Genomic DNA, 27,644 nt, shown 5'->3' with positions numbered 1-27,644 from the left:
TGCGGCTTGTGTAGTTGTTCTGATGGAAAACTGTGTAAGCTTATCCTGAACTGGTGATGCCGTCAAATTGCCTTTGACGTAGTCGATATGCCAATAAGGATCCTCACTTTATTAAGGAAATCAACTGACACCACTAAGCTGCTTGGATCAAGGATAAAACTTGCGCAAGTGCTCGATGTTCCATGAATTCGGTACCTCATTGCCATCTGCATCAGTGATTCTATATGAACCTGGTCTTGTAACCTTAGTTACGATGAAGGGACCTTCCCATCTGGAATTTAACTTGTGCAGTCCTTTCTCGTCCTAAATCCGGCGAAGTACTAGATCTCCAATGTTGAAGGATCTTTGTTGGACATTGCAATCATGATAGCATCTGACTCCTTGTAGATATCTAGCCGATTGAGTTAAGGCGTTGACTCTGGCCTCTTCGACTGAATCTAACTCCAGTTGTCGAGCTTCATCTGCTTCTCCTTCCTGATAGGCTTCTACTCTTGGGGATCTCCACATGATATCAGCGGGTAGTATAGCCTCTGACCCATAGGTAAGGAAGAAAGGAGATTGTCCAGTTGCTTTGCTAGGCTGGGTTCGCAGCCCCCAGACTACATGAGGTAGTTCTTGAATCAATTTGCCACATTTCTTGGTGTTGGCATCATAGAGTCCTTTTTTCAAGCCATCGAGTACTAAACCATTGATGCGCTCAACTTGTCCATTTGCCTGAGGATGAGCTACTGAAGCATATTTGACCTCAATGCAGGAGTTGTCACAGAAATCCCAAAAAGATTGTGACGTGAAGTTGGAGCCAAGATCTGTAATAATGGTGTGAGGAAAACCAAACCGATGGATAATGTCGGAGATGAAGTCCACTGCTCTATCTGATGATATCTTGACAATGGGCTTGTACTCGATCCATTTGGTGAACTTGTCGACTGCTACCAGCACATGATTAAATCCTCCTGGAGCGACGGTTAATGGTCTGATCATGTCCAAACTCCAACAGGCAAACGACCATGATGGAGGGATTGTTATCAAGTTATGTGCTGGGACGTGAGTCTTCTTGCCGAAGAATTGGCAGCCAGGACACCGTCTGACCAGGTCTTCTGTGTCCGAAATAGCTGTTGGCCAGAAGAATCCTAACCTATACGCCTTGCCGACTAGTGTCCTTGATGCAACGTGATTGCCACAAACTCCTTCGTCTATTTCTCGGAGGATGTCTTTGCCTTCTTCAAGGGTAACGGAATTCATGAGGATGCCTAAAGTAGAGCGCTTGTATAGGTTGTTGCCGACGAGGACCAAACCCTTGCTACGCCTGATGATGCGGGCAGCTTCAGCTCTTTTAGGATCAACATGTGGTGGAAGCTTGAACACCTTGATGAAGTCGATAAACTGAGTCCGCCAATCTTCTTCAATCATCAACACTTCTCTGACTTTGGCCGGGGCCTCCGTGTCAGTGGCTTGTTGGTTTTGTTCCTTGACTGATGGGTGGTGAAGTTCATGGACAAAAACTTCTGGTGGAACAGCTGCTCCAGTGGATCTAAGTTTGGAGAGGACATCAGCTCCCACGTTGTTGTTGCGATCGACATGGTGGATTTCCAATCCTAAGAACTTGTTTTTGAGCTTTCTGATTTCTGCAACGTATGCGTCCATTGTATCCTTGTTGACGTCCCATTCTTTATTGACTTGTTGAACGACGAGTAGAGAATCGCCGTAGACAAGTAGCCGCTTGATGCCGAGAGATACTACTAGTCGGAGGCCGTGTAGCAATGCCTCATATTCAGCTTCATTGTTGGAGACCTTGAACAAGATTTGGAACACATACTTCAATTGTTCTCCCTTGGGGGAGATGAACAAAACTCCTGCGCCGCCTCCATCGATCTTGAGTGAGCCATCGAAGTACATCACCCAATGCTCTGGAATGTTCTGGGGTGCTGGAATTTGATTTTCCCGCCATTCAGCCAAGAAGTCGACTAGTGCATGTGACTTGATTGCTGTTCTTGGCTTGAAGTTGATTTCCAAAGCTCCTAGTTCAACTGCCCACTTTGAGATTCGTCCAGTGGCATCCCGATTGTGGAGTATATCCCGTAATGGGAAGTTAGTTATGACTGAGATCTTGTATTCGTTAAAGTAATGCCGGAGCTTCCTGGAGGTGATTAGAGTTCCATACAGAAGTTTCTGAATTGATGGATATCTAACCTTTGATTCAGAGAGTACTTCGCTGATGAAGTAGACTGGTCTCTGAACACCGTAAGCGTGGTCTTCCTCCGGGCATTTGACTACTATCGCCGTACTGACTACATGGATAGTCGCAGCGATGTAGAGGAGTAATTCCTCATTGGGTAGTGGAGCTGTTAGAATCGGCGGTGAATGGAGATGATGCTTGAGATTCTCGAGTGCTTCCGCGGCTTCTGTAGCCCACTCGAATTTATCTTGTCTCTTTAGGAGTTTGAAGAAGGGTAATCCCCGTTCGCCAAGCCTGGACAAGAATCGATTCAAGGCTGCCATGCAGCCTGTAAGCTTCTGGACATTCTTGATGGTAGCTGGAGCGTCCATGGCCATGATGGCATTAATCTTCTCTGGATTAGCCTCAATTCCTTGGTTACTGTTCATCCAAGTAGTTTCCCAGAGGGTACACCAAAGATGCACTTGGTTGGGTTGAGCTTCCAGCGGAATTTTCGGAGGCTGGTGAAGGTCTCTTCCATGTCAGTAATGAATTGATCCTGGGTCTTTGTTTTGACAACGACGTCGTCAACATAGGCTTCAACATTGCGATGTAGCTGATCAGAGAAGCACAGCTGTATCGCACGCTGGTAGGTAGCACCAGCATTCTTCAACCCGAAGGACATGGTCTTGTAGGCGTATGCCCCGTAAGGGGTGATGAAGGCCGTCTTAATTTGGTCTTCTTCTTTCAGGGCAATTTGATGATACCCTGAGTAGTAGTCGAGGAAGAATAACAGGACACATCCTGCTGTTGAGTCGATTACTTGATCAATGCGTGGTAGCCCGAAAGGATCCTTTGGGCAGTGCTTGTTTAGGTCGGTGTAGTCCACGCACATCCTCCATTCGTTGTTGTTCTTCTTCTGGACGAGCACAGGGTTAGCCAACCATTCAGGATGGTAGACTTCCTTGATGAACCCTGCTGCGAGTAGTTTTGCCAAATCTTTCTTGATGGCCTCTCGCTTGTCCGGTGAGAAACGCCGTACCCTTTGCTTCTTTGGTGTGGCGTTCGGGTCGACCTTCAAGGCATGCTCAATCAAACCCTTGGGCACCCCTAGCATATCCGCTGGTTTCCATGCGAATACGTCTCGGTTGGCCCTAAGGAAGTTGACGAGCTCGAGTTCCTATTTGTCACCCAGTCCTGCTCCGATGATGGCTGTCTTGGAGTCGTCTCCCTCCTGTAACTGCATAGTCTTGGTGCCCACATCAACAGTTGGTTCAACCGATGATTGGCTTTGCTTTTTGGAAGGCATCGACTCCTTGAGGGAGAGTTCCTTAGCAGCAACAAGTATTTCGCTGACAGAGCTAGGGACCCAGATTGTGGCCGCATGATCTATTGCTTCCTTGTCACATTCGAAAGACTTGAGGAGGTCTCCGCATAGTGAAAGGACTCCTGTGTTGCCTGGCATCTTGAGGAGCAGGTAGACATAGTGCGGTACTGCCATGAACATGGCTAGTGCCGGTCTTCCAAAGATAGCATGGTAAGAGGACTTGAAGTCGGCTACTTCGAATTTGATGTACTATGTCCGGAAGTTCTGTTCTGTACCAAATGTGACTAGGAGGGTGACTGAGCCAATTGGTGTAGAAGAGTTTTCAGGAACGATGCCGTAGAACAGAGCCTTGCTTGGAGTAAGCAGACTCATATAGTTGAGGCCCATCTTTACCAATGTGCTTGCAAAGATCAGGTTGAGCCCACTTCTGCCATCAATGAGTACTCGAGTAAGCTTGGAGCCCTGAACGACTAGATCGAGTACTAGCGGGAACTTTCCAGGTTCAGAGAAGCTGGCCACTGATCCTCCTTGGAGAAGGTAATGGGGACCTCGCTATATTTAAGTGGCCTCTGAATTGCTGGTTCGACTGAGAGGATCTCTCTGAGTAGGAGCTTCTGAGCTCGCTTGGAGAAGCTAGGATCTCCTCCAAATATGATGTTGACGACATTTTGGTGCTGTTGGAAACCATCAGGGTCTTTCTTGTCATCTTCATCATCTTTGTCTTGTTCTTTCTTTGGAGCAGTAGCAGGTGCCGACTGGAAGGATTTGCGCTGGATCGTGCACTCCCACATCGAGTGGTTGCTCTTGGGGTGGATTGGACATCTTTTGTTGTGAAGGATCTTGTCGAACTGGTCCTGCGGCTTGTCGCCCTTCTTACCACGCGGTGTGCGATCCATAGTACCGACAGTGTCGTCAGGGTTACGCTTACGCGTAGGATCCCGCTGGTTGCTGGGCCCTCCATGGTCGTTGTGGCACTTTCTGTTGTTGTTGTTGTTGCGGCGGGGAAAGCGACTATGTTCTTGCTCCTCTTCATCTGCCCAGCGCTGCATCATGTCACGTAGATCTACCACCGTTTTGGGCCGATTACGCCCAAAGTCACGGTATAGTGACTGGACGGTGATGCCGCTCTGGAAGTAGTCGATGACGTCATCATCGGCAACATTGGGGTTGGTAGCTCTTGTGTCGAAGAAGCGCTTGACGTAGGATTTGATCAACTCGCCTTGCTCCTGCTTGATCATGGATAGGGCGTGGCGAGTAGCTACTCGGTGTAGCGACCCTTGGAAGTTGTCGATGAATGCCTTCTTGAGGTCCTCCCATGAGTGGATTGACTCGCACGCCAGGCTTTCGAGCCATGTGAGGGGTGCGGGCTCCAGGGCCATCGGGAGGTAGAGGACCTTGGTGTTGGTATCTCCCTCTGCAACACTAATAGCGGTTGAGTATAAACGTAACCATTGAGCAGGGTCTTGCTTACCGTCGTACTTTTGGATGTTCGTAGGCTTGAAATCCTTCGGGTACTCGATGTTGTCGAAAGCCTTGCTCAGGGCTTGGAAGTGGTCGGAGTTGTCCGCAAGTTGTGCTCTGCATCTTGCGTTGATGATATCCCGTGCGTCCACAATGGAATCGGCTACTTCTTCCCTGTTGTTCCCACAGTTGTTGTTGTTGCGGTTTGGCTGAGGTCCAGGAGCTTGATTTGCTTGTGGTTGGCCACCTCTGGGGCGATGACTACTCGCAGCTTCCTGATTCTCTTGGTTTCTTCGATTCTGCTGTTCCTACTGTTGTTGACACTGGTGGCCTCCGAGGGTACGGCTTGCTTGAGGTATTGCTGTTGCAGTGGCCCTTGATCGCGTACCATGAAGCTAGGACAGGGTGTTCTGTCTCTCGAGTTGTTCAACAACATTTTTGGTGAGACTTATGACTCATTCCAACTCGGGATTCTGGGGCATCGTCATGAGTCACAGGGTTGCTTCTGTCATTGCGGAGATTGGTATTCTGAAGATAGGATCCGCGACATTGTTGAATTCGTTGTTGAGGTTGCGTTGCGGGAGACGAGCACGTTCGGCCGCACGAGTCCTGCGCACTTCTTTGCGTTGATTCCTTTCCCTGCGGGCTATACGAGTGACTTCGTCTTCATCAGCTGGAGCGTCTTGGGTCAGGTTGTCTGCTGAGATCTGATCCAAGGCTTCATTTGTATCATGGTGGCTTGGAGCACCTCGGGGCTGGATGATTACCAGAACCAAATGCTCGTGAGAGAAGCTTTCTAGGTCTGATTCGTAATCAGGTAGGACAGTTCCACCGGAGCCAGTTTCCCTCTCGGTTTTGAGGGGAGTGCCGTGTTGAAACGGGAGATCATCAATGCTGGCGACTTCTCACAGGTTGTCGAGTAGTTCTGCGAGGGTATGACCTCAGCAAGATTTGAGTTGCATCTTAGCCAGCGCATTGGTGATGAAATTCATGTTGTCTTGAGGTGACTCGACTGGATCTGGGTAAACGTCAAAAATGGGCGCCTCCCGGCTAGTGGTGGCTGATTGGTTTTCGATGTGAAGTAGGCGATCCAAGCTATTTTCATAGGAGGATCTAATCATCTGTTTGTAAACAGACGATGAATTGCGCAAACCAAAGACGGGTTGCGCGATAAGAGTCCCAATCCAAGTGGATTTCGGTTTGAGATCAATCTGAGTCCGAATAAAACTCGAGTTGTTTTCGAGTTTCGGCTCGATCTCCTTGGCGAGGTCGGGAAGCAACATAACACCGAGATCATGAAATCTGGCGAGCTTGTTGGAGTTTTCTGACATAGAGCTCTTCGGCATGGGAGAGTTGGTTAAGTGGCTATCGAAGCCGCCTGAACCATTGGCGACGCAGACCCACGAACCGCGTCATGGCGCTGAAAGCGAAATTGGCCATCGAACTCGCCGAGTCCCCTACCTGGCGCGCCAGCTGTCGGTCTTTACCGCCAAGCGATTCCCAGAAGAAACACTAGTTGTGTGACCAAATCATAACTCGCCCAGTACCGTTGGCACGACTATTCAAATAGATTTTAACTCTGCAGAGGTGTGCAACTTTACTCACAAGCGGAGTACCATAGCACGATCACCTTAGTGTCGGTGCAGATCCAAACAAAGCGATTACCCACCTTAGCTAGGCCTGACTAGCCAACACGGAATCCACCAAGGGGCCATTGACCTATCACCGAGGTTTAACCGGGGCATAAGTCACACAGAGCTTATCCCTTCTCTTTGGTCACCCGATGCTCTCAGCTCTCCTGATGGCTATCAGACTAACTAGTGGGGTTTATGCTAAGCCGTTGCCACATACAACGGTCGAGTGGTTTGCACGATAGTGGAGTTAGGCAAGATGATACATCAACTCGGTCCTTAGTTGTGACAAGATGGATATCTCCCAACCTTGCTCAACCACACAGGTACGAGCACACCTTTTTGGCAATTCAAACAGAAGTGCCATCCATCTCATCTTTCTTTTGGTTTCCAAAAATTCCACATTTTCCCTTCCCACACACTCACAAATTTTCTTTTTATAAAACAAGTTGTACTGTGTTTAAGGTCCTAAGCGTTCTAGCAGCGATTAATGTCCAAATAGAACAGATCACATTCAAATATTAATCTAGGTGGACAAGGAATGGTTATAACAAATCAAGAGGTGGCTATCCAACCATATTTTCAGCAATCAAAGCATATGCACTTTTGTAAAATAGGCCAATATGTTGTGTTTATAAAACCGAGACAAAATATGCATCAAAAGATGGGATTGAACTTGCCGTTCTCAAAGCCTTTCGGGATGTCCTGATCGAGGTACTGTCCTTCGGATTCGGGGTCGCACACTTGCTCACGGTACTGCTCGTCGACGGGTTCTCCCTCGTTCACACCGTGATCTACAACGCACACAAACAAGCATACAATAAGGAAAAAGAAATAAAGGTTTTATCATTGAGCTCGAATCGGGAACAATTAAGATATAGAGATAGGAGTAATATTTTTTGGTGGTTTCCTAATGGTACGGCCGAAACTATATTAGAAATGGTGTGGTAAAGTTTCAAGTCAATCGGGGAATGTTTGGCGCATGAAATGATAGGTTAAAGGAGTGGTTAGGGCTAAACTAGGGTTTAGGGGCCTCTTTGTAATTATTCTCAGGAGAGAAAGGGATTGGTCATAATTTCTGGAAATATCCGGGGGCATACTAAAAGGGCAGGGGTCTATTTATAAATAGGTTACATGGTGGAAGGGTTTGTTTTGGAATATAATAAAGGAGAGGGTTTCTTTTGCAAAAAGGTTAGAGAGAGTGGGAGGGCTCTTTAAGGAATAGAAGGAAGGGCAGGGGGTTAAGGGAAAAAGTTCCCTCTTCTTCCTCTCTCCCGCGACCGAAACAGGGGAGGGGGAGGGGGCGTCGCCGGCGGCGCCTGGCCGGCGGCCTTGGGGCTCGACGACACTCGGGAAGAGGGGGAAAAGGGAGAGGAGAGTGAGAGGAGCCGATCCCGTACCGCGGCTCGGGCGGAGATGGTCCGTGGAGACTTGGCCACGGCGGCGAGCGGCGGCGGCTGTGGTGGCGCCTCTGCGGGGTTCGGCGGCGACCTGGAGCTAGGGGAAAAGGAGGAGGGAGGCGAGGAGATTCTATCCTTGCCCTCACCTTGGGCGGAGACAGCACGAGGAGGCGGCGCGACTGTGGCAGGTGGCGGCCGACTCTGGAGTTCGGCACGGCAGTACTGCAGTCCGGGAAGGAGGGCTAGAGGTGGCGGTGTGGGTTGTGGAGCTCGGGAGCGACGCGGAGGCTTATTTATAGGCGTGGTAAGGCGGTGGGGGAAAGCGGGGAGCGGTGGAGGCCGGCGAGCTCGGCGGGCAGCCTTAATGGCGCTCGGTGTCGCGGCGCGCGGAGCGGCGGCAAGATTCGGGGCGGCGACGCGACGGCTCGGGCAGGGAAGGACGCGCAGGGGAGGACGAGCATATGGAGGTGGGGGGCCGGCTGCTGTGCTTGTCGCCGAGCTCTACTCGCGAGCAGCGGTGCTCGGGCGGCGAGGCGGCGGCGCTGTGCTCTGCAGTACAGCTCGGCGGCGCGAGCGGCGAGGCGGCCAGGCGAGTGTCCCGGCCGCGTGATGCGCGTGGGGGCGGCCGGGGGCAGGGGTGCGCGCGCGCGTGCAGTGCATGGGGGGCGGCGCTGAGCTGAGCGGTGTGCGGGAGAGCACGGCAGTGAGGAGAGGGAGGAAGGAGAGAGAGAAGGAAGAAAAAAAGAAAGGGAAAAGGAAAAAAGAAAAAGGGAGAGAGGGAGAGAGAGAGAGAAAAGAGATAGAAAAAGAGATCGTGCCGGCGGAATTCGCGGCGGTGACTGCGGCCAGACGAGCACGCGCGCCGGTCGGCGACGCGCAGCGCGTTGTGCGGAACGAGGGAAAGAAAGGGATGGTACAGCGAAAATTTCCAGGAAGGATTTCGAAGGATTCGGGGCTCGGACGGAAAAGGGGTTTAGGAATGATTCGAGCTCAAAGAGATTTGAAAATTATTTTTACGTGTGATTTATTTTGGTAACTTTTCGGGCTGTTACACCAAATCTCATGCTGTTGGTCGGCCATTTCTACTAGACCATACTCCCTATCCGCGACAAACTTACCAACCTTAACAACTAATCTAAACGCGTTGCCAGGATCAATCTTGACATATTCATTGAACAACAAAATGTTAGAAAAAAGGGCTACGGGACAATCCTTTGGTCAACCATTACTCAACTTACCAAAGGGGGCAACCACTACTATCCATTGCAACGCACAACTAGGGAATCACGGGGATCACCAGCCTACGAATCAAAGATGAAGAAAAACCGAAATCAAACACCGAATCCTAACCCTAACCCTAAACGAAAGGGGACGATTCACAGCGCAGTGCAGAAAGCGGATAGTGAGAGCGGCGAGGGACAACATTGCTAGCAGGGACTTACCTTTCACTTGGTGTAGTGCGATATGGCGGCGTGTCGTCGACGGCGGCGGCAGCAGAGGCGGAGGGAGGTAGTCGCAGACCAGAGGAGGGGCGGGGAGGAAGAGAGTGCAATGAGCTGGGGTTGGGCGGGCGGGCTGGACAAAAGGGCTGGGGTCAGGCAAGGGGGGGGGGGGGGGGGCAGGAGCTGACGTGGAGACTACCTGGACCAACGAGCTGGCATCCACGAGGGCAAAAGTGGTAAAAATGTAAATATTTTCTCTCTCCCGTGCTGATTCTGTAGTGCCAAAAACGAGGATGTTATCTCAGGAGGTGGCAATCGTTATAATGGTATAAAGTTAAATTCCCCCAAAAGATCGAGTAAGACCGGATCTGAATCGAGAGAACAGGGGAAGGAAGAGGAAGGTGGTGCCTTACCAGTGAGAAGGGGGCGGAGGTGGTGGTGCTGCGCTGTGACACCGTCTCGCCTCGAGTAGCGCCGCCAGGACGCCGCCTCGCCTCGAGCCCTCGGTCGTCATGGACTCACCCCGCCACGTTTTCGTCACCTTGCCCCGCCGCGTCATGAACTGAGCCGTCGGTGCGCCGCCGTGCTGTTGCACCGTCGCCTCGCACGCCGTTGCCCGCCTCTCTCTGCGCGCCGTCGCATGCGAGCGCGCTGCCAGCTTCGCCCCATCGCCCTCCCTTCTTCGCGTCGATCCGGATTGGATCCGGAGGGTGGGAGGTGGGGATTGAAACCGGGCCGGAATGGAGGGAAAGGAGGCCGAACCGGCCCGCTTTCATTCCGGCCCATCCAAAAGGAACGATGATTTCTGTCTAGACATGGATGCAAACCCGGCCACTTTGTTCCGGCCGGATTGGAGGCCGTTTCGGGCCGGAACATTTTAGGAATTGACACCAAGGGGTAGGGTAAATGACAAAACATCTGGCATGTCCAACTGTAGAAGAGCTGTAGGGGGTGCCTGCCAGTTTCACGAAGCTTCACTGAAGCAAACGAGTGGATGAGAGCATCCGAAACCTTCTGTTAGTTTTGTTTAATATCTCTGCCGCTTGTTGCTGCCACTACTATACATTGAATCTTGTGCTATTTGCTCCTTTATTTTGGAAAATTTTTTGAATCACAAATGTGCAATTATTTCGAAACAGAGTAGATATTTTACTATTTAAATAATTTGTAGAATTTTTTATATGACCATCTAAAATTTTAGGTGGCTTCACATTGTGACTTTAAATGGAACACATAATCTGTGCTGAGCACGTCTAGTTTCCAACACTGAGACGTGACAGTTGCAAGCACATACTCCTATTTGCACCTTTATTTTTGGGCAGTATTTGCACCCTTTATTTGTATGGATCAAAACAACTAGGTTCTTACAACTGGCACTGCCCTTAATGGGACGGCCAGTACATTCACAGTGGTAAATTTTTCGCTCAAGTCCAATTGCTCAGCGAACACACCTTCTGGCAGGCGCCAATCAAACCCGTGCAGCAACGATGCCACTATGTGTGGCACGACACGCTCTGCCATCGGCAGGCCAGGGCACAGCCTCCGACCGGCCCCAAACGGGATGAACTCGAAGTCCTTTCCCCTGAACTCCACACCGGCCGCCTTGTCCAAGAACCGCTCCGGCAAGAACTCGTCCGGCCTCTCCCACACCCTCGGATCCCGCATTATCGCCCAGACATTGAAGATCACTGTGCTGCCCTTGGGCACCGTGTAGCCGCCGACCTCGACGCCGTCCTCCACGGCCAGATGGGGTAGCAGTATCGGCGCCACCGGGTGCAGCCGCATCGCCTCCTTCACCACGGCCTGGAGGTACGGCAGGCTCGCGGCGTCGGGCTCCTCGACGGTCGCTTTGCTGCCGAAAGCGCCGTCGAGCTCCACGCGCACCCTGGCCATGGTGCTCGGGTTCCGGAGCAGCTCGGCCATGGCCCACTCGACCGTGATCGCGATGGTGTCGCTCCCGGCGGCGAAGACGTCGAACAGGATGGTCGTCAGGTTGTCACGAGCGACCTTGCCGGTGGAAAGAAGCTCGAGGAGCGCGTCGAGGAAGTCGCCGTGCGTATCCCTGGACGAGGAGGCCTCGGCCAGCCGGCGGTCGATTATGCCATCCAGGACGCGAAAGATCTCCTCGTAGTGTCGGGCTGTCCGGCGGCGCCAACCTTGCAGGTCAAACCGCCGGAGAAAAGGGACAAGGTCCGAGACGTTCGGCTTCGCGATCGACTCGACGATCGCCTCGACGAGCTTGCGTAGCCCCTGGGCCGACTCGGCGCCCACGTCGACGACGTCGATGGAGAAGAAGGCGCTGGACATGAGGTTGAGCACGCCGCCGTACACGGCCTGGCCGAGGTCCACCTCCCGCCCGACGCGGCCGCGGAGGTAGCCCACCAGGTCCCGCACCTTGCGCTCGCGGACGGCGCGCACCGCTGCGAGGCTCCGCGGGGAGAAGACGTGCGCGGCCACGATGCCGCGCAGCGCCTTCCACCGTGGGTCGGAGCTCGGCAGCCAGATCATGGACCGCTCGGAGAATCCCAGGGCGCGGGCGGCGTCCGGGACGGCACGCGCGGCGAGGCGCCTGTCGTGCTTGGCAAACGCCTCCCTCGCCGCGTCGCGCGAGGAGACGACGACGGCCGTGGTGAGCCCCAGCCGGAGGCGCATGACGGGGCCATGGGCGCGCGCGAGGCGAGCGAGCGCGTGGTGGAGATGGCCGCGCAGGTCGAGGAGGTTGCCGACGAGCGGGAGCGGCTTGGGTCCCGGCGGCAGCGGCGAAGCATCCGCGCCGCGGCTCAGGCTGCTCAGGTAGTAGAGGAGCGAGACGGCGAGCGTCGCCCACAGCAACCAGAGCTCGGTCTCCATTTGTGCGGCCTAATCCTGTATGCAGATACCGTGCCGTCCTCTGAAATCTCGTGTCTTGGAGAGTCAAAATTGTAGAGAAAGACTGTCGTGGCCGGAAACGAGTCACAAAAAATATTGACTTTTCCTTCGCAATCGCATTCACAAAAATGAGACGAAGCAAGATGAGGAAGGAACTACACCATATTATTTTTCTGGCTCTCTTGCAAGTAATAAACACTATTAGTGTAGTACGTATTTGATTCTGTAGCACCCAATTGGCTCGTCACTCTCAGCAAGTTCGACCATGGGCTAGTGACTACTAAGTAGTACTGATTTGGCTTTCCTGTAAGGCTGGCTCGATCGCTCGTGTCTCTCTCAAACTTCGCTTCTCCTTATCTATTCTAGGTACGATGCTCATCTTCCTAAAACAATAAGTATATGATGACTTTTCAATGAAGATATATTGGGCCAATCTTCCAGAAATGCTTATAGGGAGGAGGGGCTGGGGTAGGGTGTGCATACATTGTATTTATATGGGCAAATATGCATGTGTATATATTTGCGTGATTATCTACGTGTATTGTGTTTTAAGGGGGGAAAACTACTTTGGTGCCATGTCCCATTGGCCTTTGTAGGCAGTTTAACACTTGTATACGCATCATATCAAGTTATCAACTAGAACTAGTGTCGCCGTTTGCCCACAGCAGCCAAAGCGCGCGAGCTTCATTTTTGCGCGGCGTGCGCGAGCTTTCTTTCCCCGACAAAGCCTTTTATGGACATGGAGTGAAGAGAGCTTTGTGCGGCCATCCCGGCACCATCAGCTGCTGTTTTTTTTTTTGGATCTGTCTATATCAAACGCGAGTGTTTTGAAATCTATGCTCACTCGAGTGTTTTGTAATGTCAAATCATATCATTAGCGCAGCAGAAAAATCGAGTGTTTCAGAGCATATCCACACCCTATTTTTCAATCAGAGGATTAAAATCCAACGCTTCAGATTTGAAAAACAGGTTAATTATTCTTACTAATACGATAGCTGTACAAATCTAATTATATGTTGTGAGCACAAACAGATTTGAAGAATGAAGTTCTTGTAGTAACGATTGAAAATAAAACATTTTAATGACATTTAAGAGATTAATGAGTTCAAGTAACATATTTGTCACACCAAGAATGTAGAACCCTAGAACCAAATAATGCAACTGACACATGTATTTTAAATATGCATCAACTTGGCAATTAATAAGTCAAAAGGAATGAAAACTTCAGAACACAAGCCTGAATTGAGCTTCAAAATTCAGTCACAAACGGGAGTTCAGAAATGAAATAAGAGATCACAGCTCACAATATTGAACACAATTTTGTTCATTTGTTTTGACTACAAATTTTCTTGAGTACCCCTAATGGCAAGTTATGTGTGGATATCCCTAGCGATGAGACCATAGTGCCTCTCAAATGAACATGGCGGGTGAAAATACATCTACAAACATAGACATCATATGAAAAATGTTAATGAAACATAACATAGCCTGACATTTGAATAATTACAACATGCAGACATACAAATGACAGTATAATAACCACTACTCCCTCCGTCCCATTATATAAGCATTCATAGCATTCAAACCCAAGAAACATCAGTGGGGGGAATTACGCATGTGCCCTCACCGACACCCCTCCTTCCTCGCTCCCTCCGCTTGCCCCTCTCTCTGCGCCTCTCTCCCGGCCGACACTTGTCTCCTCTCTCCCCTCCCTCGCCCCAATCCAACCGGCCGACCGCTCCTACTCCGTCTCCCGGCGCCAGGCATGCTCCTCCCCACCACTCGAGCCGTGCCCGAGCTCGACCTCGCGGAGGAGATCTAGTGGTAGGCCGGCCCTCCCTCTCCACCTTTGGCGCCGGCAAGGCCTCGATCTCGCGTGCGGGGCAAGGAAACTAGGGCGGCTTGTCTCGAGCAGGCGCAGGATCCGGCGACAACGGAGACCGACCTCGCGCGCGCCGGCCGCGGCGGAGATGGAGCGGCGGGCGGCAGGAGGAGCGCGCGCAGCCCGGATCGACCTCGCGCGCGGCCCGGGTGGAGCCCGGCTCCTCGTATTCCTCTGCTTCCCGGCAGTGGCGACGTCGGGCGTGGAGGAGGAGCAGCTGCGGCCGGACGCCGGTATGGAGATCCTGCGCGTGCCGCTCCTCCTGCCGTTGCGCCTCCGGCCGCGGAGTCTCCCGCAGCTGTCGCAGCGCAGCGAACGGCCGGGGCGGAGAGGGGGCGAGTGGAGCCGCCGCTGCTCTGGCCTCGAATCCTCCGCCTTGGAGCTCCCCGCCACACACTACAGAGCCACCACCGGCCCGAGCCACCGCCGGCCATGGATGTGGCAGAGGAGCAGGAGCAGGCCGAGCCCCACCCCGTCCCGTGCCGCCGCCGGCCATGGATCCTCCTCGATGTGGCGTGTGGCTCGGGAAGGAGAGGCCAGACGGTCCCGAGAGATTGGGGATTTTTTTCCCACAGCGCATGATGATGGGGGAGGGAAATCCAATACGTGAGGCCCACAAAACTGCACAAATGCTTACATTTTGATAAAAATTTTGAATGCTCCAGATGCCTATATATATTGTGGGATGGAGGGAGTAGATTTTTGCTATAGGCACGGTGACTTCTGAAATATGAAACTAAATGGCATGCGGGAGAAACAATAAGGAACAAATTGGAAACGTTAAGAAAGCTTAATATTACAAGAACTATTTCAGAAAACCTGCAATTACATCTTGTTTAATTACAAATGACAGTATAATTGCCACTGGAATTTTAGAAGATATGAACTGTCACTAAAACTCTAGATAGACATATGTAGATCAAAACTAGTAGAGATAGAAGATATCATAATAGTATTGGGTAATGAGTGAAACCCCTAAAATGCAAATGACAAACAGTCATGCAGGGTCATGGACAATTATCCTCAAGTCAGTCTGACGGTGTGCAACTACCGCTAGCAGGGATTACTGGTAACCCGCGTTTAGAGATTCGGCCAGAGGTATAAACCACGCAAGAATCTCCCCTAAGGAAGCGAGTTTGAGACGGTGGATTTAGATAGGTTCAGGCCACCAGGAGGCGTAACACCCTACGTCCTGTGTGGTGGTTGGTTCCTTGATGATCCCGAGTTGGAAAGTCCAAGCCCGGTGCCTGTGTACTAGTTAAGTCCTGAAAAGATCGGTACCTTTACAAGTCTTGAGATCTTTATAATTATAGACTACATCTGCCATCTCTGTTGCTCTCTAACTAATGTGAACACAACCTTTGCATAGTGGGCGCTGTCTTCCAGACTGCCCTGCCCCTGTCAGGCAGGCAGGCGTCTTGTCAGGCCTGCTGTAGCAGCCACCTGGGGTCCCACCAGTGTCAGAGCCATCCGGGGTCACCCCTGGAGAGCCTAGGGTGGCCATAGACACTAGCCGGTGGGCCCTTCATCCCGAGGCGCTCCGGGGCCTTCTGCTCGATCCGAGCATTTCGGGGCGTCCCTAGGGGCAATCGGGGTAGCGCGGGTGTGGCCACGTGGTGGCCTCTGGGGTCGTCCGGTGGACCCTCATGGCCCGGGGCGACCCCGGTCAACTCCGGGGCTTCATCCGGGGTGACTCCGGCCTTTACTGTGACGGGGGCACGGTAAATGGAGGTGGGTCCCAGCCACCGTCCATCTTCAAGTCAATGGGACGGGCAGCGCAGAGATAAGTTGTCCACTGTTATCGTCTTATCTTCTGAGCGCACGGGATACCCGTAATCATGATGTTCTTATGGGGGAGCCCCACACCCCCTTGGGCTCTACATAGAGTCCGGCGGTGAGGCACCGTAATCGCCTGGTAAAGATCTTTTTTACCAGGCGAGGGGAAGAAAACGTCCCCTGGTTTCGCGCGCCGGGCCAGGCCCAGCCCGCTCTTGGTGGGTGCCCACACCCTATGTGTGGACATCCTTGGGGCCCACGACCGCGCTTGGCTGACGTCGCCGGCTGATGCGGCTGGCGGGCCCCGCTCTCCTTATCGCGCATGAGTCCGGGGTTATGGGGACTCTGTTCCCATTACGCTGACACAGTCAATTTTGAAGTCATTGCATATATATATATAGTAATGAATTCTCTATAGTTGATGAAATGAAACAAAAAGAACATATATAAAATAAACAAATAATGTCCGGAGTCAAATATACACATTAAGGAAAAAAATTCACTTGTACCAATGTTATACATAATCTAAAAACAACCAGCATGGTCACAAACATATTAATCTAAAAAAATACAAAATCATACAAGCCTTACACCTTGATTTTATAAGAATGACAGTATAATGTGTACTGAAATTTTGAAATCAAGAAAATATAATTACTCGAGCAATTTTGAACTGTGAATGTATTTAGCAAATATGATTGTTAGTATTTAGATAATGGTAAAATTTCCATTGGGATAAAACCAAACGAAAAACGTAGAGAAAACATACCTTGTCAGAAAAAGAAAAAGCCTTCAAAAGATACTACTAACAATAATGTTGATACCTGCGATTAATTTCGAAGCAACACATTGATCTGAAGTATTAGAAAGAAACATTGTATGCTAGTTAAAAATACAGATCTAAATGAACAATACAGATGCAAAACAGTGAATTTGGGTCCTGAGTCAATCCATACAGATGTAAAGAACAAAATTTCAAATTCTTTCCATGGCTATCAAATGAATAATAGATTAGGTCTTAGTAGGAACCCAAAAAACTTCAAATATTAAATGCAAAAACTCAAATATTCAAATTATTTCTATGGTTAGTCAAATGACAAATAATTTAACTAATAAGTGAAACCCTACAAATGCAAATAATAAATATACAAATTCACAGATCATCGCTAATTTCAAACAACCTAACCTGAAACTCAAAACAAATGGTAGAAAAATCCCATTTATGATTTTCATGTTTGAAACAACCTAACACCAATAAGATCATGTAGATTGATCCAGTAGGGGCCTTCCCTAGTGTCTAATAAAAGGACTAGATAGAGTGACCTTGGAATTTTGAGGAGCAAAAAGATCAAAGGTTTTCATAAATATGTCTATGGATCCCCAATATCCAAATCTTTAGGGCCTTACTATCCAGATTTTTGGGGTCATCTTAAAATCCAATAAATGAAAGTATGAAGCTTCTAAATTTACTGTAGGGAAAAATGCTAGACTGATCCAAATGGAAAGTAGATGTTCAGCGTGTACATTTACTATAACTATGTTTAAAAAAAATGAAGCTTGTAGGTGTTTAGCCGCCAAGCCCCACCTAGGGATACCCCAAGGTGGTAGGTTTGTAGGAGGGGATTCGCCGAGGTCTGGAACTGATGGTGCAAGGAACAGAAAGCTTTAGACAGTTCGGGTCGCGAGATGCGTAATACTCTACATCATGTGTGGTTGTTTGTATTGCCTTAGATGATGTTATGATGGTTGATGTTTCGAGGGTGTCCCTGCCTGCCTTTATATAGTCTGGGGGGATACGGTTACATGGAAATCATAGCTGAATACTAGTCAAGGAGCCCTTCCCAATGTCTATCAGGTAGTTTCCTTCTATTCGATGAGTTCTACTCCTGTTCGGGTAGTTACAATAGGATAAGGTACATGTTATGTGCTATATCTTATTCTAGAACATTCCACGCCTATGAGCAGTCCCGCTGCCCCGGGTCTGACAAAGCTGTCCCTAATATAAAACAAGGGGGAAAAATAATCTCATAGCTCGTGCAAACATATGAACATGTTACACCACCATTGTATAGGGATTACAGTCCTCAAATTACTGTAATTTCAATGTGATCCAACTATAAGTACTAAAATACAACAGTAAGCTTTTATAATAACAGATTGGATTTCAGATTATAAGATTTAAAATGTAAGATGCGCACATGGATACTACTATATTTCCATAGATAAAAAGGACAGATATAAGATCTTCATATCCTCATATTACTAGTGCAAAAATTATAAGATGAATTAGCACAAGTGAATAAACTAATCCAATGTAATGAATAGCCAATAGCTATTGAATAGTCTATCTTGAATGCATAAATGGCAAAAAAAAAGGAAAAATAAGACATACTAAAAAGTGTGAGTTGTTGCTCCTGTTGACATGCCACATAAGTACAGAACGGGATGGCAATTCAAGCTTAAATGTTGAACTGCTGATTTGCTGAGCCGAACTGAGATGAAGACACTTATGCGTGCACTCTGCAGATTATAGCAAGATTAGAAAGTAGAATCTGAATGAACTTATGCATGCACTCTGCATCTCTTGGTTCAAAGCAGATAATACCTTAACAAAGTTTCATAGGTTTACACACGAAGAAACTCGGGCACCAAATAGATTCATCTGGTTGTATTTGCCAATTCACGTCACTTGACACAAAAAAAAGAGTGCTTAGTGGTGTTGACGCAAAAATCCCGCAGATGGGATCTTTGCGCTCCGCGTACTCTAGGGCTGGCAAGATCTGTTTCGGTCCGATGTACCGAAGTTAGATCGGGGCGCGTGTCGTGTGCGCTGGCGTGCCAATCAATTTGATCTGCAATTGACAAGGGAGGTAATCATTAAATTCCTGACCTATCGGCTAACTAGCCGATATTGATGATGCCATCAATCGGCTATCGTTCAACCGATTGGGTAGGAACAAGCTATGGTTAAAGCAACATAGCTTGCGAACAACACTTAAATATAGATCCAATCGGCATGCATGATCATATTATAGAAGGTGGCCGATCAAAGTAGAACTAAATGGGATAAATTGTGGTAAAAATTTAAAATGAACTAGATTAAATGGATTAATCTAGTAAGACCTAAGCAATTACTGATAACTTCTCATTCCCTCTCCTGAACAGATCTAAGGCTTTTGTTTACTGTAGTGACGATGAAGCCTCCAGCGTACTGCGTCGATCCCCCTCCCCAGTGCCGGCAAGCTCTTCCAGCGGTTCTGCCCGTGAGATCATGGAGCTTATCCATCAGCCGACCGGGGAGAAGAGCGAGGCCTGGGAGGACTATTCAGCAGCTTCTGTAGAGATAGACCATCTAAAGTCTTGGATCGACCTCCTGAAGATGGTGCAAGCAAGTGTCGAGGACGAAACACTGGCGGCCCGTACCCAACTTGCCGATGCTGACACCAGAGTGGAGGGTGAGTCTTATTTCCCTAGAAAATTCTCCCTTCATTGATTTCCTCAGCAAATGTATATGCCATTTTTCCTGTTTTAGCTTTGGAAATGGAGATCTAGGCCCTCCACCAGGTGGCAGCCGATGCTACCTCTGCTGTGAACTCCTGGGGCAACATGGTAGCAGCCTGCCTCCAGGGCATCCTGGGGCGTGTCACCAAGGGATCGCCGTGGCCCTAGCCATGGTGCAGACCCAGTCCGGGAATGACCTCCAGACCCTGTATCCCATCTTCCCACAAGGTGAAGTGTGTGAGGACTTTGAGGAGCTCGTCGATGATATTGACGGGGTTGCAGCCTCCAATGCTTGGGAAATCAAGATTAACACTATTGTCAATGCGGTCTTTCTTGGTGATGATTAGGCTGTAGTAGTGGTGGTACTAGTAGCAATAGTAGTAGCAATATAGGCCGATTGTACCTCTTTCGATATGATAGATCAGCCTTTTGTAATGTACATAAATGAAGAAATCGGCTTTTCCCTTTGAACTATGCTAATTTCAATGATTTTCTATCTTTGCCGAAATCCAATCTGCAATGGCCTGTGGGAGATTGAACTTACATCATTTTGAATGTTTAGATATCAGACTCGTCAGAACCCCCATTTTTCCTTGACTTCCGAAGCACGAGTAACACATGGCACATTGACATCTTGGGGAGAAATTAGCTCTGAACCGCTTAAGTTAGGTAAACTATCGATAGTCTCAAACCCCTTTCCAAACTGAAACATTGATCTCATTACGCGTCTCTTCCTTGAGCTCCTAATGTTCAAAGGAAACTATCCAGCCGATTAACAAAAGTTTGCCTATTATCATATGGACTAATCGGCTCTAAAGAATGAGAACCAAGCCTTATGTAATTCTCAAGAACCAGCAAGACCAATCAAGAAGCAATCCTCTTAATGTTGTCCATCAAATGAAGGAAAATCAATAATCATGGCCTAATCCCTTCCATCTTACTGGACAATCCATCTGGTCTTCAATCAATTCCCAATTAAGATATTCCTGAAACTCTTGATGACGACTTGGCTATTTTGCTCTGTCAGAATTTTCCCAACAAGTTTCATTTTGTAAGAAAATTCAAATTTCATCTTCCAATATTCAAAGAATATCGCTCAACTTTTTGATCCTCTGAAGATAATTCGGCCGTTCACACGAATCCGGTAGCCGATCCTTATGGTTCTTCTGAAACGACTATCAATATTACTGATCGAACAGATGAAAGCCACAGGAATGCCATGCCGATCAATTCCTGAAACAACCGGCACAGAAGGTCGGCTGTGTTGAGAGATTCCACTCACATAATGTTTTTGTAGATATTTTTGCACTAAGGGTGATATGTAACATATCGACCACAATACAACCGATTAGAAGTTAATCGGCTAACAAAATGATTCTGCTCCCTTTTGAAATTTTACACTGCTGTATTTAGCAACGATACATAAATATCGGCTATAAAAGTAATCGGTTAATCCGATACACTTGAATATTTTCTTTCTTCATTTTTTATAATAAAGGCGATATGTAGTATCGGCTATGCTTTGTCCTTTAATAGATGAACAGAACTATTTCGAGTTTGAAATTAGCTATTTTTAAGATTTCACCTTCCCAGGCTTCACTAGATATGCACCTTCATTCTAGCAGTGCATAAAGAATGGGCGCCACGAGTGATTCTCTTCTAGCCAGGCACGTTCCTCTTGACGGCGTTGTTCTTTCTTTTGTCGCCGCTGATAGTTGTTGATAAGCATCTGGGATGTCACACGACGAGGTCTTCTGGAACCTTCTCATTGCTTGTATTGGCTCTAACCTCTGAACTAGTTAGCCGATACTAGTACTCTGGGTCAATGGCTCCCGACCGCTTGGCCCGATCAGAAGTCAGTACCTTGGCCCCAGTCTTGGTCTCTTGATCCTTCACCTCTACTGTCTTGCTGGGGAAAGAATGCCCGTCGATCTTCATCGGCTTTGTAGGCACATCAAACTTGAGTCTCCCTTGTTCAATAGTTGATTGGATCTACTTGCAGAAGACTCTGCATTCACAAGTATTATGTGACACAGAATTATGCCACTTACAATACTTGTGATTCTTCAATTCAGTAGCAGATGGGATTGTATGATTTGCAGATAATACGATCTGCCCCTCCTGAAGTAACAGATCGAAGATCTGATCGGCCTTTGTGACATCGAACCCATACTTCTCTACCTCCTTGGCGAAATGGCATGAAACCGGCTCTTTTTTTTTCTTGGACCATTCAGCCAAGCCAATTTCTGCCTTTTCCTCGGAGTTGGATGAAGCTCCAACGAAGTTGACCTCCTTTTGGAATGTGGCTCTTGTCGGGGTCGGAGCTCCAACATCAACTCATGACATAATTTGAGAAAGATGACTCAAGCTCTCGAACTCTTTTGAGAAGAACCTCTCGTTGATGTGATGCAGCAGTCCTTGAAAAGCAAATTTAGAACTGGCTATCACTGAGGGATAGACTGTAACATCTTCTCCTGATGTCCCCAAACCTCTGGATGTAGTCCGGGTCCATCTCATTGTTCCTCTGTCTGACTATCTTGTCAAGTATATGAGCTTCATCTCGTGTACTCCTATAAAGAAATATTTGTGGAATTTCTTCTCCAGATCAGCCCATGTAATGATGGAGTTGGCTGGTGAGGAGAACCAGGCAAAGGCTGATCCAAATAGTGAGAGTGGGAACAGACAAATCTTTAGAGCACCGATTCTAGTAGCTTCTCCATTGGATCAGGAATCAGCTAATATATGCTCGACACTCGGAACATTGTCCTGCCCGGAGAATTCGGTGAAGTCGGGTACTCTATAGTGATTCGGCAATGGTACCTGATCGTCAACATTCTGAAGCCCCATGTTTCTTGGGCTGACAAGTCAACATTCTGAAGCCCATGTTCTACTACTTAATTAGTGTTGGTGCTGGCTGTGCAGGGGCTTGAATTTGTTGCACTGATGGTTGGATTGACATTTGCTGCTGAGGTTGAATTGGAACTTGCTGCACTAGAGGTTGGACTGGCGCTTGCTGCTGCACAGGTGGCTGCTCTTGAAAAGCTTGGATGGCCGCCACCTGCGGCTGGAGACCGATCATGTGAGCCAGGAAATTGACAAAATCAGAAACATGCATTGGATCTCGCTGGTGTGATGCCATCAGTAGGGGCGGAGCCAGGAATTTGTTTTTTTCATTATTAGGGGGGCCAACTATGATAATTTATATAAAAATTTAATCAAAATTCAAATTTTCAATGTAAATTTGGGAGCCATAGGGGGGGCAGGTCCCTGCCCGCCCCCCTGTCTACGCCCCTGGCCATCAGTTGGTAGGCTGATGCTGATGCTTGGGAGCCTCCGTATTGCTGCTGGTACTAAATCGGCTGAGAAGCTGATGCTTGGAATCTTCTAGCCGGATGATGTTGTGATGATAATGGCGATTGATGTGCCATCATCGGCTGGGTGCTTTGGGGAGACTGTTGTCCGGCGAACGGTGCCCCCCCCCGGGCGTTGGCAGCACTTGGAGTAGAGAAGTTCATCATCTCAGGAGGCATCCCAAGGGATGATGTAGGAACATAGCCAGGAGGAGTCATAAAGATGTTCCTCTGTGGTGACGAAGCCATCGATAGCGAACTGTGGTGTAGGCCGGCGTCGTTTGCACGATGTTCTCCCACAAGTGGAAACGCTGGTGGCTGGGAGATCAGAGGTGGCGTGGAAGTAGATCCCGTGCCTCCCTGAGTCACGCCGACTGCCATTGGCTTGGAGCCAATGCTTGCTGCAGCGAAAGGTGGAGGTCCGCCTACAGGATGGGCTGCGACCCCAGTTGGGAGTAACACGGTGTTGGCACTCCTTAGACTAATACGAATTACTCCGGAAGCACACAGAGACCTATTGTAGCTTTCACCAGGGAGTATACCTGGGATATCGAATCCAAGGAACGATAAGCTTCGACTAGTGGTCTAGAATGATTCAACCGGACCCGCAAAGGAGGAAGAGCTACGAGGGTAGAAGGCTTAACTCCAGATAGATTACCTAATACTAAGTTATCCTGCCAGACTACTAACTTGATTGGCTTTGGCGGTTTTAGAGAAGGACTCATACTGGGGTGAGAAGGGAGTCCAACGATAGTCGACAACTACTGCTATGAAAACACCCGAACGTGATGGACTATGAGGGACAAACAATGCTGACACCACTTGCCGCCTACCACTGCGGTATCGTGGGGTGGAACACAACCTGAGATAGCTAACCAAGCCTAGGCACCATGCCTACAGCTATCGAGCTACTTACTCCTACCGTGTACTATGGAAACATGTAACCTCAAATAAGTAGAACTTGCTACTTACGCAGACTCAGGATTCCGCAGATCAAAGAAAGTAATTAAACAAGTAACTTAAGTAAAAAGTAAAACTAGAGAGACTTTGAAGATAAACGACAAACTTACTCAGAAAGATATATTCCCCTGAGGTGGCTACAAAAGTGGGGTAAGGTCGAGAGAACTCGACTCCGCCCCTTTAGCTCGGCTCGCGCCAAAGCTCTCACCTCACACTCTCCCTATTCTAACTAGCAAGTGAACTAAACTTGAGACTCTTCTTGCTCCAAGTGGTGTGTCTTGCAAGTGAGGAGTGAAGATCTTTATATAGTGCTTCAGGGTCTAACTGAGCTTGGCGTCAGTTGTAAGCAGGTAAGTTGGTTGTGCTTAGCTTCCACGCAAAGTTTGGAAGGATTTCACTGACATATGGGGCCGACCGGCCTCCCCTAGGCCGGCCAGCCTGGGGATGCCGTCAATCTCCCACCGCCTTTCCTCGGACGCTCCTGATCCTCTCCTGAAGTTATTAGTGGTTGCGTAGTTCCAACGATGGGAATTATTGGGCCGGCCGGCCTCACCTAGGCCGGCCGGCTTGGCTCTAGCTCATCTCGGCCTGCTGTTGCACCCGTTGCACTCATTATCCATTGCATTTTGTCCCTAAGGGTGGTCCCGAGCTTTACACGATCCATTTCTCTGATTATGGGCCCAAATTCACTTTGTGCTTATGGACTCAAACCTTCCGGTATTGACTTGTGAATTCTTAGTAGGTTCCTGTTGAATTGGCTTGGTTTTGCCCTCAAGATCACTCTGGTAAAGTTTCATGCCAAATTCCATAGTTGATATGCCGGTCGACTGGGCTCGGGCCTTCCGGTCTAAACATTGTCCATTTTGGCTCAATTTTGGATATGTTGTTCCTGAAACCAAATATACACCAAAACTTATGGAACTCATTAGATTTGATAATTATGGCATGATTACACCCTATGTTTCATGAAATCAGGCAGAGCATTGGTGGTGAAAATCATTGATATCGATCGTCAACACACGGCCCTGTATATCCAGGTTGCCATTGGTGGTATATGGCATTCTGGATTGAGTTCTTCAAGACACCCGACTGGTTGATCAGAGCATGGTGCATGGCTTCATAGATCCTGTCTTGGAACTACACCGATTCTTCGACGATGGTGATATAGCGTGGTGTAGGGAGTGGAGTCTTCTGCACTACCTTGCCTCTAGTGAGGACGCCGAAGGATTGGAGGCAAATTCATTTGAATTCCTCCATAGCATGGTCGACCATCTTCTTCTGCACCTCATTGAGGTCTTCTTCGATGACTTGGATGATGTTGTTGGTGTGGACTTCAAATCCATCACTTGTCGTACATGCATCCTCGGCTGCCAGTTTGATTTCGATCGTGTTGATGTAGTGGTACATGTTGCTGCCGTGGAGTTGTTGTCGTGTCCCACCGGGCGTGCCAAGAAGTGTGTTGACGCAAAAATCCCGTAGATGGGATCTGCGCTCCACGTACGCTTGAGCCGGCGAGATCTGCTTGGCTCCAATGTACTGAACCCAGATCGGTGTGTGTGTGGTGTGCGCTAGCATGCCAGTCAATTTGATCCTCAATTGACAAGGGAGGTAAACGTTGAATTCCGGGGCTATCGGCTAGCCAGCTGATATTGATGATGCTAGCAATCGACTATTGTTCAGTCAATCGGGTAGGGACAAGCTACGCTTAAAGCAACGTAGCTTGCGAACAACACTTAAATCTAGATCCAATCAGTTTGCATGATTAGATCACAGGAGGTGTCCAATCAAAGTAGATGTAAGCTAGATAAATTATGGAAAAACTTAAAACAAACTAGATTAAACATATTAATCTAGTAAGATATAAGCAATTACCAATAACTTGTGATAAAAGCAACAACAAGCTTGACTAACAGATCAATTAATCTAACGTGCTGGTGACTTTTATCAATAACTTGCGAATAAATTGAATCTAGGTAAAAACGATGCACCGTGAACCTAAGATTCAACGATTTGATAACTTGAGCGCTATAGACAAGAAGTAATGCACCATCAACCTTGACCTATCTATGCAACTCGACTCGGAACTTACCAGCAAACCGGAGTCGGGAGGATGCAGCCCTATTTGCTGAGAAGAACTCATAAAAGAAAAATCTACTACAACTATGGTTTTGGCGAAGCTGCCGACATGAAAAGTAGATGCGAAAATGGTAAAGGTTTTTTTTGTTGGATGTGGTTGATTGAAGTTTACAAATGCTAGAGGTATGCTATTTACAGCCTAAACCTAGACCCCATGTTGATTACGATTTGATTACAATTTGACTCACAAGAAAACAAACTTTATAAAACAAGCTAAACCCTAGATTCGACACGATAATTTGCTGACGTCACTGCCAGCTTATCCTCAGCTCCATCGGCCCCGACGCCTTTGCTTCAGCCCACAGGCCCAATATGTTTTCCACTTTCTTTTCCTTGGCGTCGGCCCATTTCATCAGCTGTACATTCCTGCGCCTAGGGATTGACATGTGCTAAAAAAAGGTGTCAATAAGTGGCCGCAGAGCTGAGAATATCTTCAGATGTGAAGCTTCCTAAACACAATTTGAGCAGGATTCTTGATTGGCAGGTCGGGGATTGGCATTGAAAACAGTTGCTAAAATAATTTTATCTTCTCCGACGTCGTAGACACATGCATGCACATGTTCAACAGTAGGCAGCACCATATAGATAAAGTTGCATTCATTATCAAGAACATACATGTGCATAGACAAAAACGAACAGAACAAACATGAAAATAAAATTTCAAATGAAAAAGCAAATTATATGATCATGTTATATATGACACAAAAGATAAAAGATTGAAGCACTAAAAGAAACAACTGATAAAAAAGAAAAGACCTGCACATAGCCACTATTGGAACACCACATGCTTCTTTAACTACGCAAGTCACTATCATCACTCTGCTCTCGAGTTGCCATAGGGGATGCCAATAATGCGATAGAAACATCATTCATTGAATATACCTAATATACCTATAAAGTAATAAACCACTCCTAGGAAATCTGTTGGTATAGATCTCCCATTTCAAAAAAAAAAAAGTTTAGAGTGATCAAAAGTCCAAACTTATTCTAGATGTAGTCAAATAGATAAAGACATGAAGCTATATAGGTAGGTAAAACCAGAAGAATATGTGATTATGCCAAAGGAATGATGCTCATTAATAACTATTATTTAACCTAGAAATTACATGGAACAACACACTGTCAGATACACTAGTGCAAACTGTCAAATCCCATTTATAGAAATTGTGAGTAAGAAAATGACACATAAATCAAGAAAATAAAATTCAGAGGCAGACATGTGGATGCATACTATTAAAAACTCTAAAAATTAATGGCGCAGCTATCCCATTGCAAGTTTCACATGTTACCTAATGATAGTTATCTTATGCAGAATTTACATTGAATATTGTACTGTCAAAATAATTCGTACCTACTGTAAGTAAAAGGCTAGGTGTGAAAAAAAGCACTAGAATATAATTAGCAGTTTAAACTTTACACGGAGGCAAATGAATATTTTTTTTGTCACTAGAGAATCCTCATACATTCATATGGCTAGAGACAGTTCAGATACTCAAGTTCTATTCAATGGAGTGAAAAAAACAAATTTTTGGTTTCAGTAGTGAAACCCCCATCAAACGAACAAATAATTTAGATTATTCAGATTACATTTTATGGAGGGCAAAGGAATATTTTTTTGTTTGAATAGAGAAACCCCTAGAAACAAAATAGATTGACACAAACAGATGAACAGATTCAATTGGGGCATCATGACTTAAACCCATAGAGACATACATATAATTCAACTTTTCCTCATTTTGCACCCCTTATTTTTTA

The 27,644-nt window shown here is 47.8% G+C and overlaps 1 protein-coding gene across 1 annotated transcript; it reads right to left on the bottom strand.

Annotated features, from left to right (window-relative positions):
- Nucleotides 1–10,604: 10,604 nt before the first annotated feature.
- Nucleotides 10,605–12,417, bottom strand: LOC120679781 (cytochrome P450 76M5-like). Its single transcript, XM_039961433.1, has one exon. It carries the CDS (start codon nucleotides 12,264–12,266, stop codon nucleotides 10,773–10,775), a length of 1,494 nt encoding a protein of 497 aa, XP_039817367.1. The 5' UTR covers nucleotides 12,267–12,417; the 3' UTR covers nucleotides 10,605–10,772.
- Nucleotides 12,418–27,644: the final 15,227 nt, after the last annotated feature.

This window comes from Panicum virgatum, chromosome 6N (genome assembly GCF_016808335.1).
Source record: "Panicum virgatum strain AP13 chromosome 6N, P.virgatum_v5, whole genome shotgun sequence".
Taxonomy (NCBI): Eukaryota; Viridiplantae; Streptophyta; class Magnoliopsida; order Poales; family Poaceae; genus Panicum; species Panicum virgatum.
This window is presented reverse-complemented; position numbering and strand designations above follow the sequence as displayed.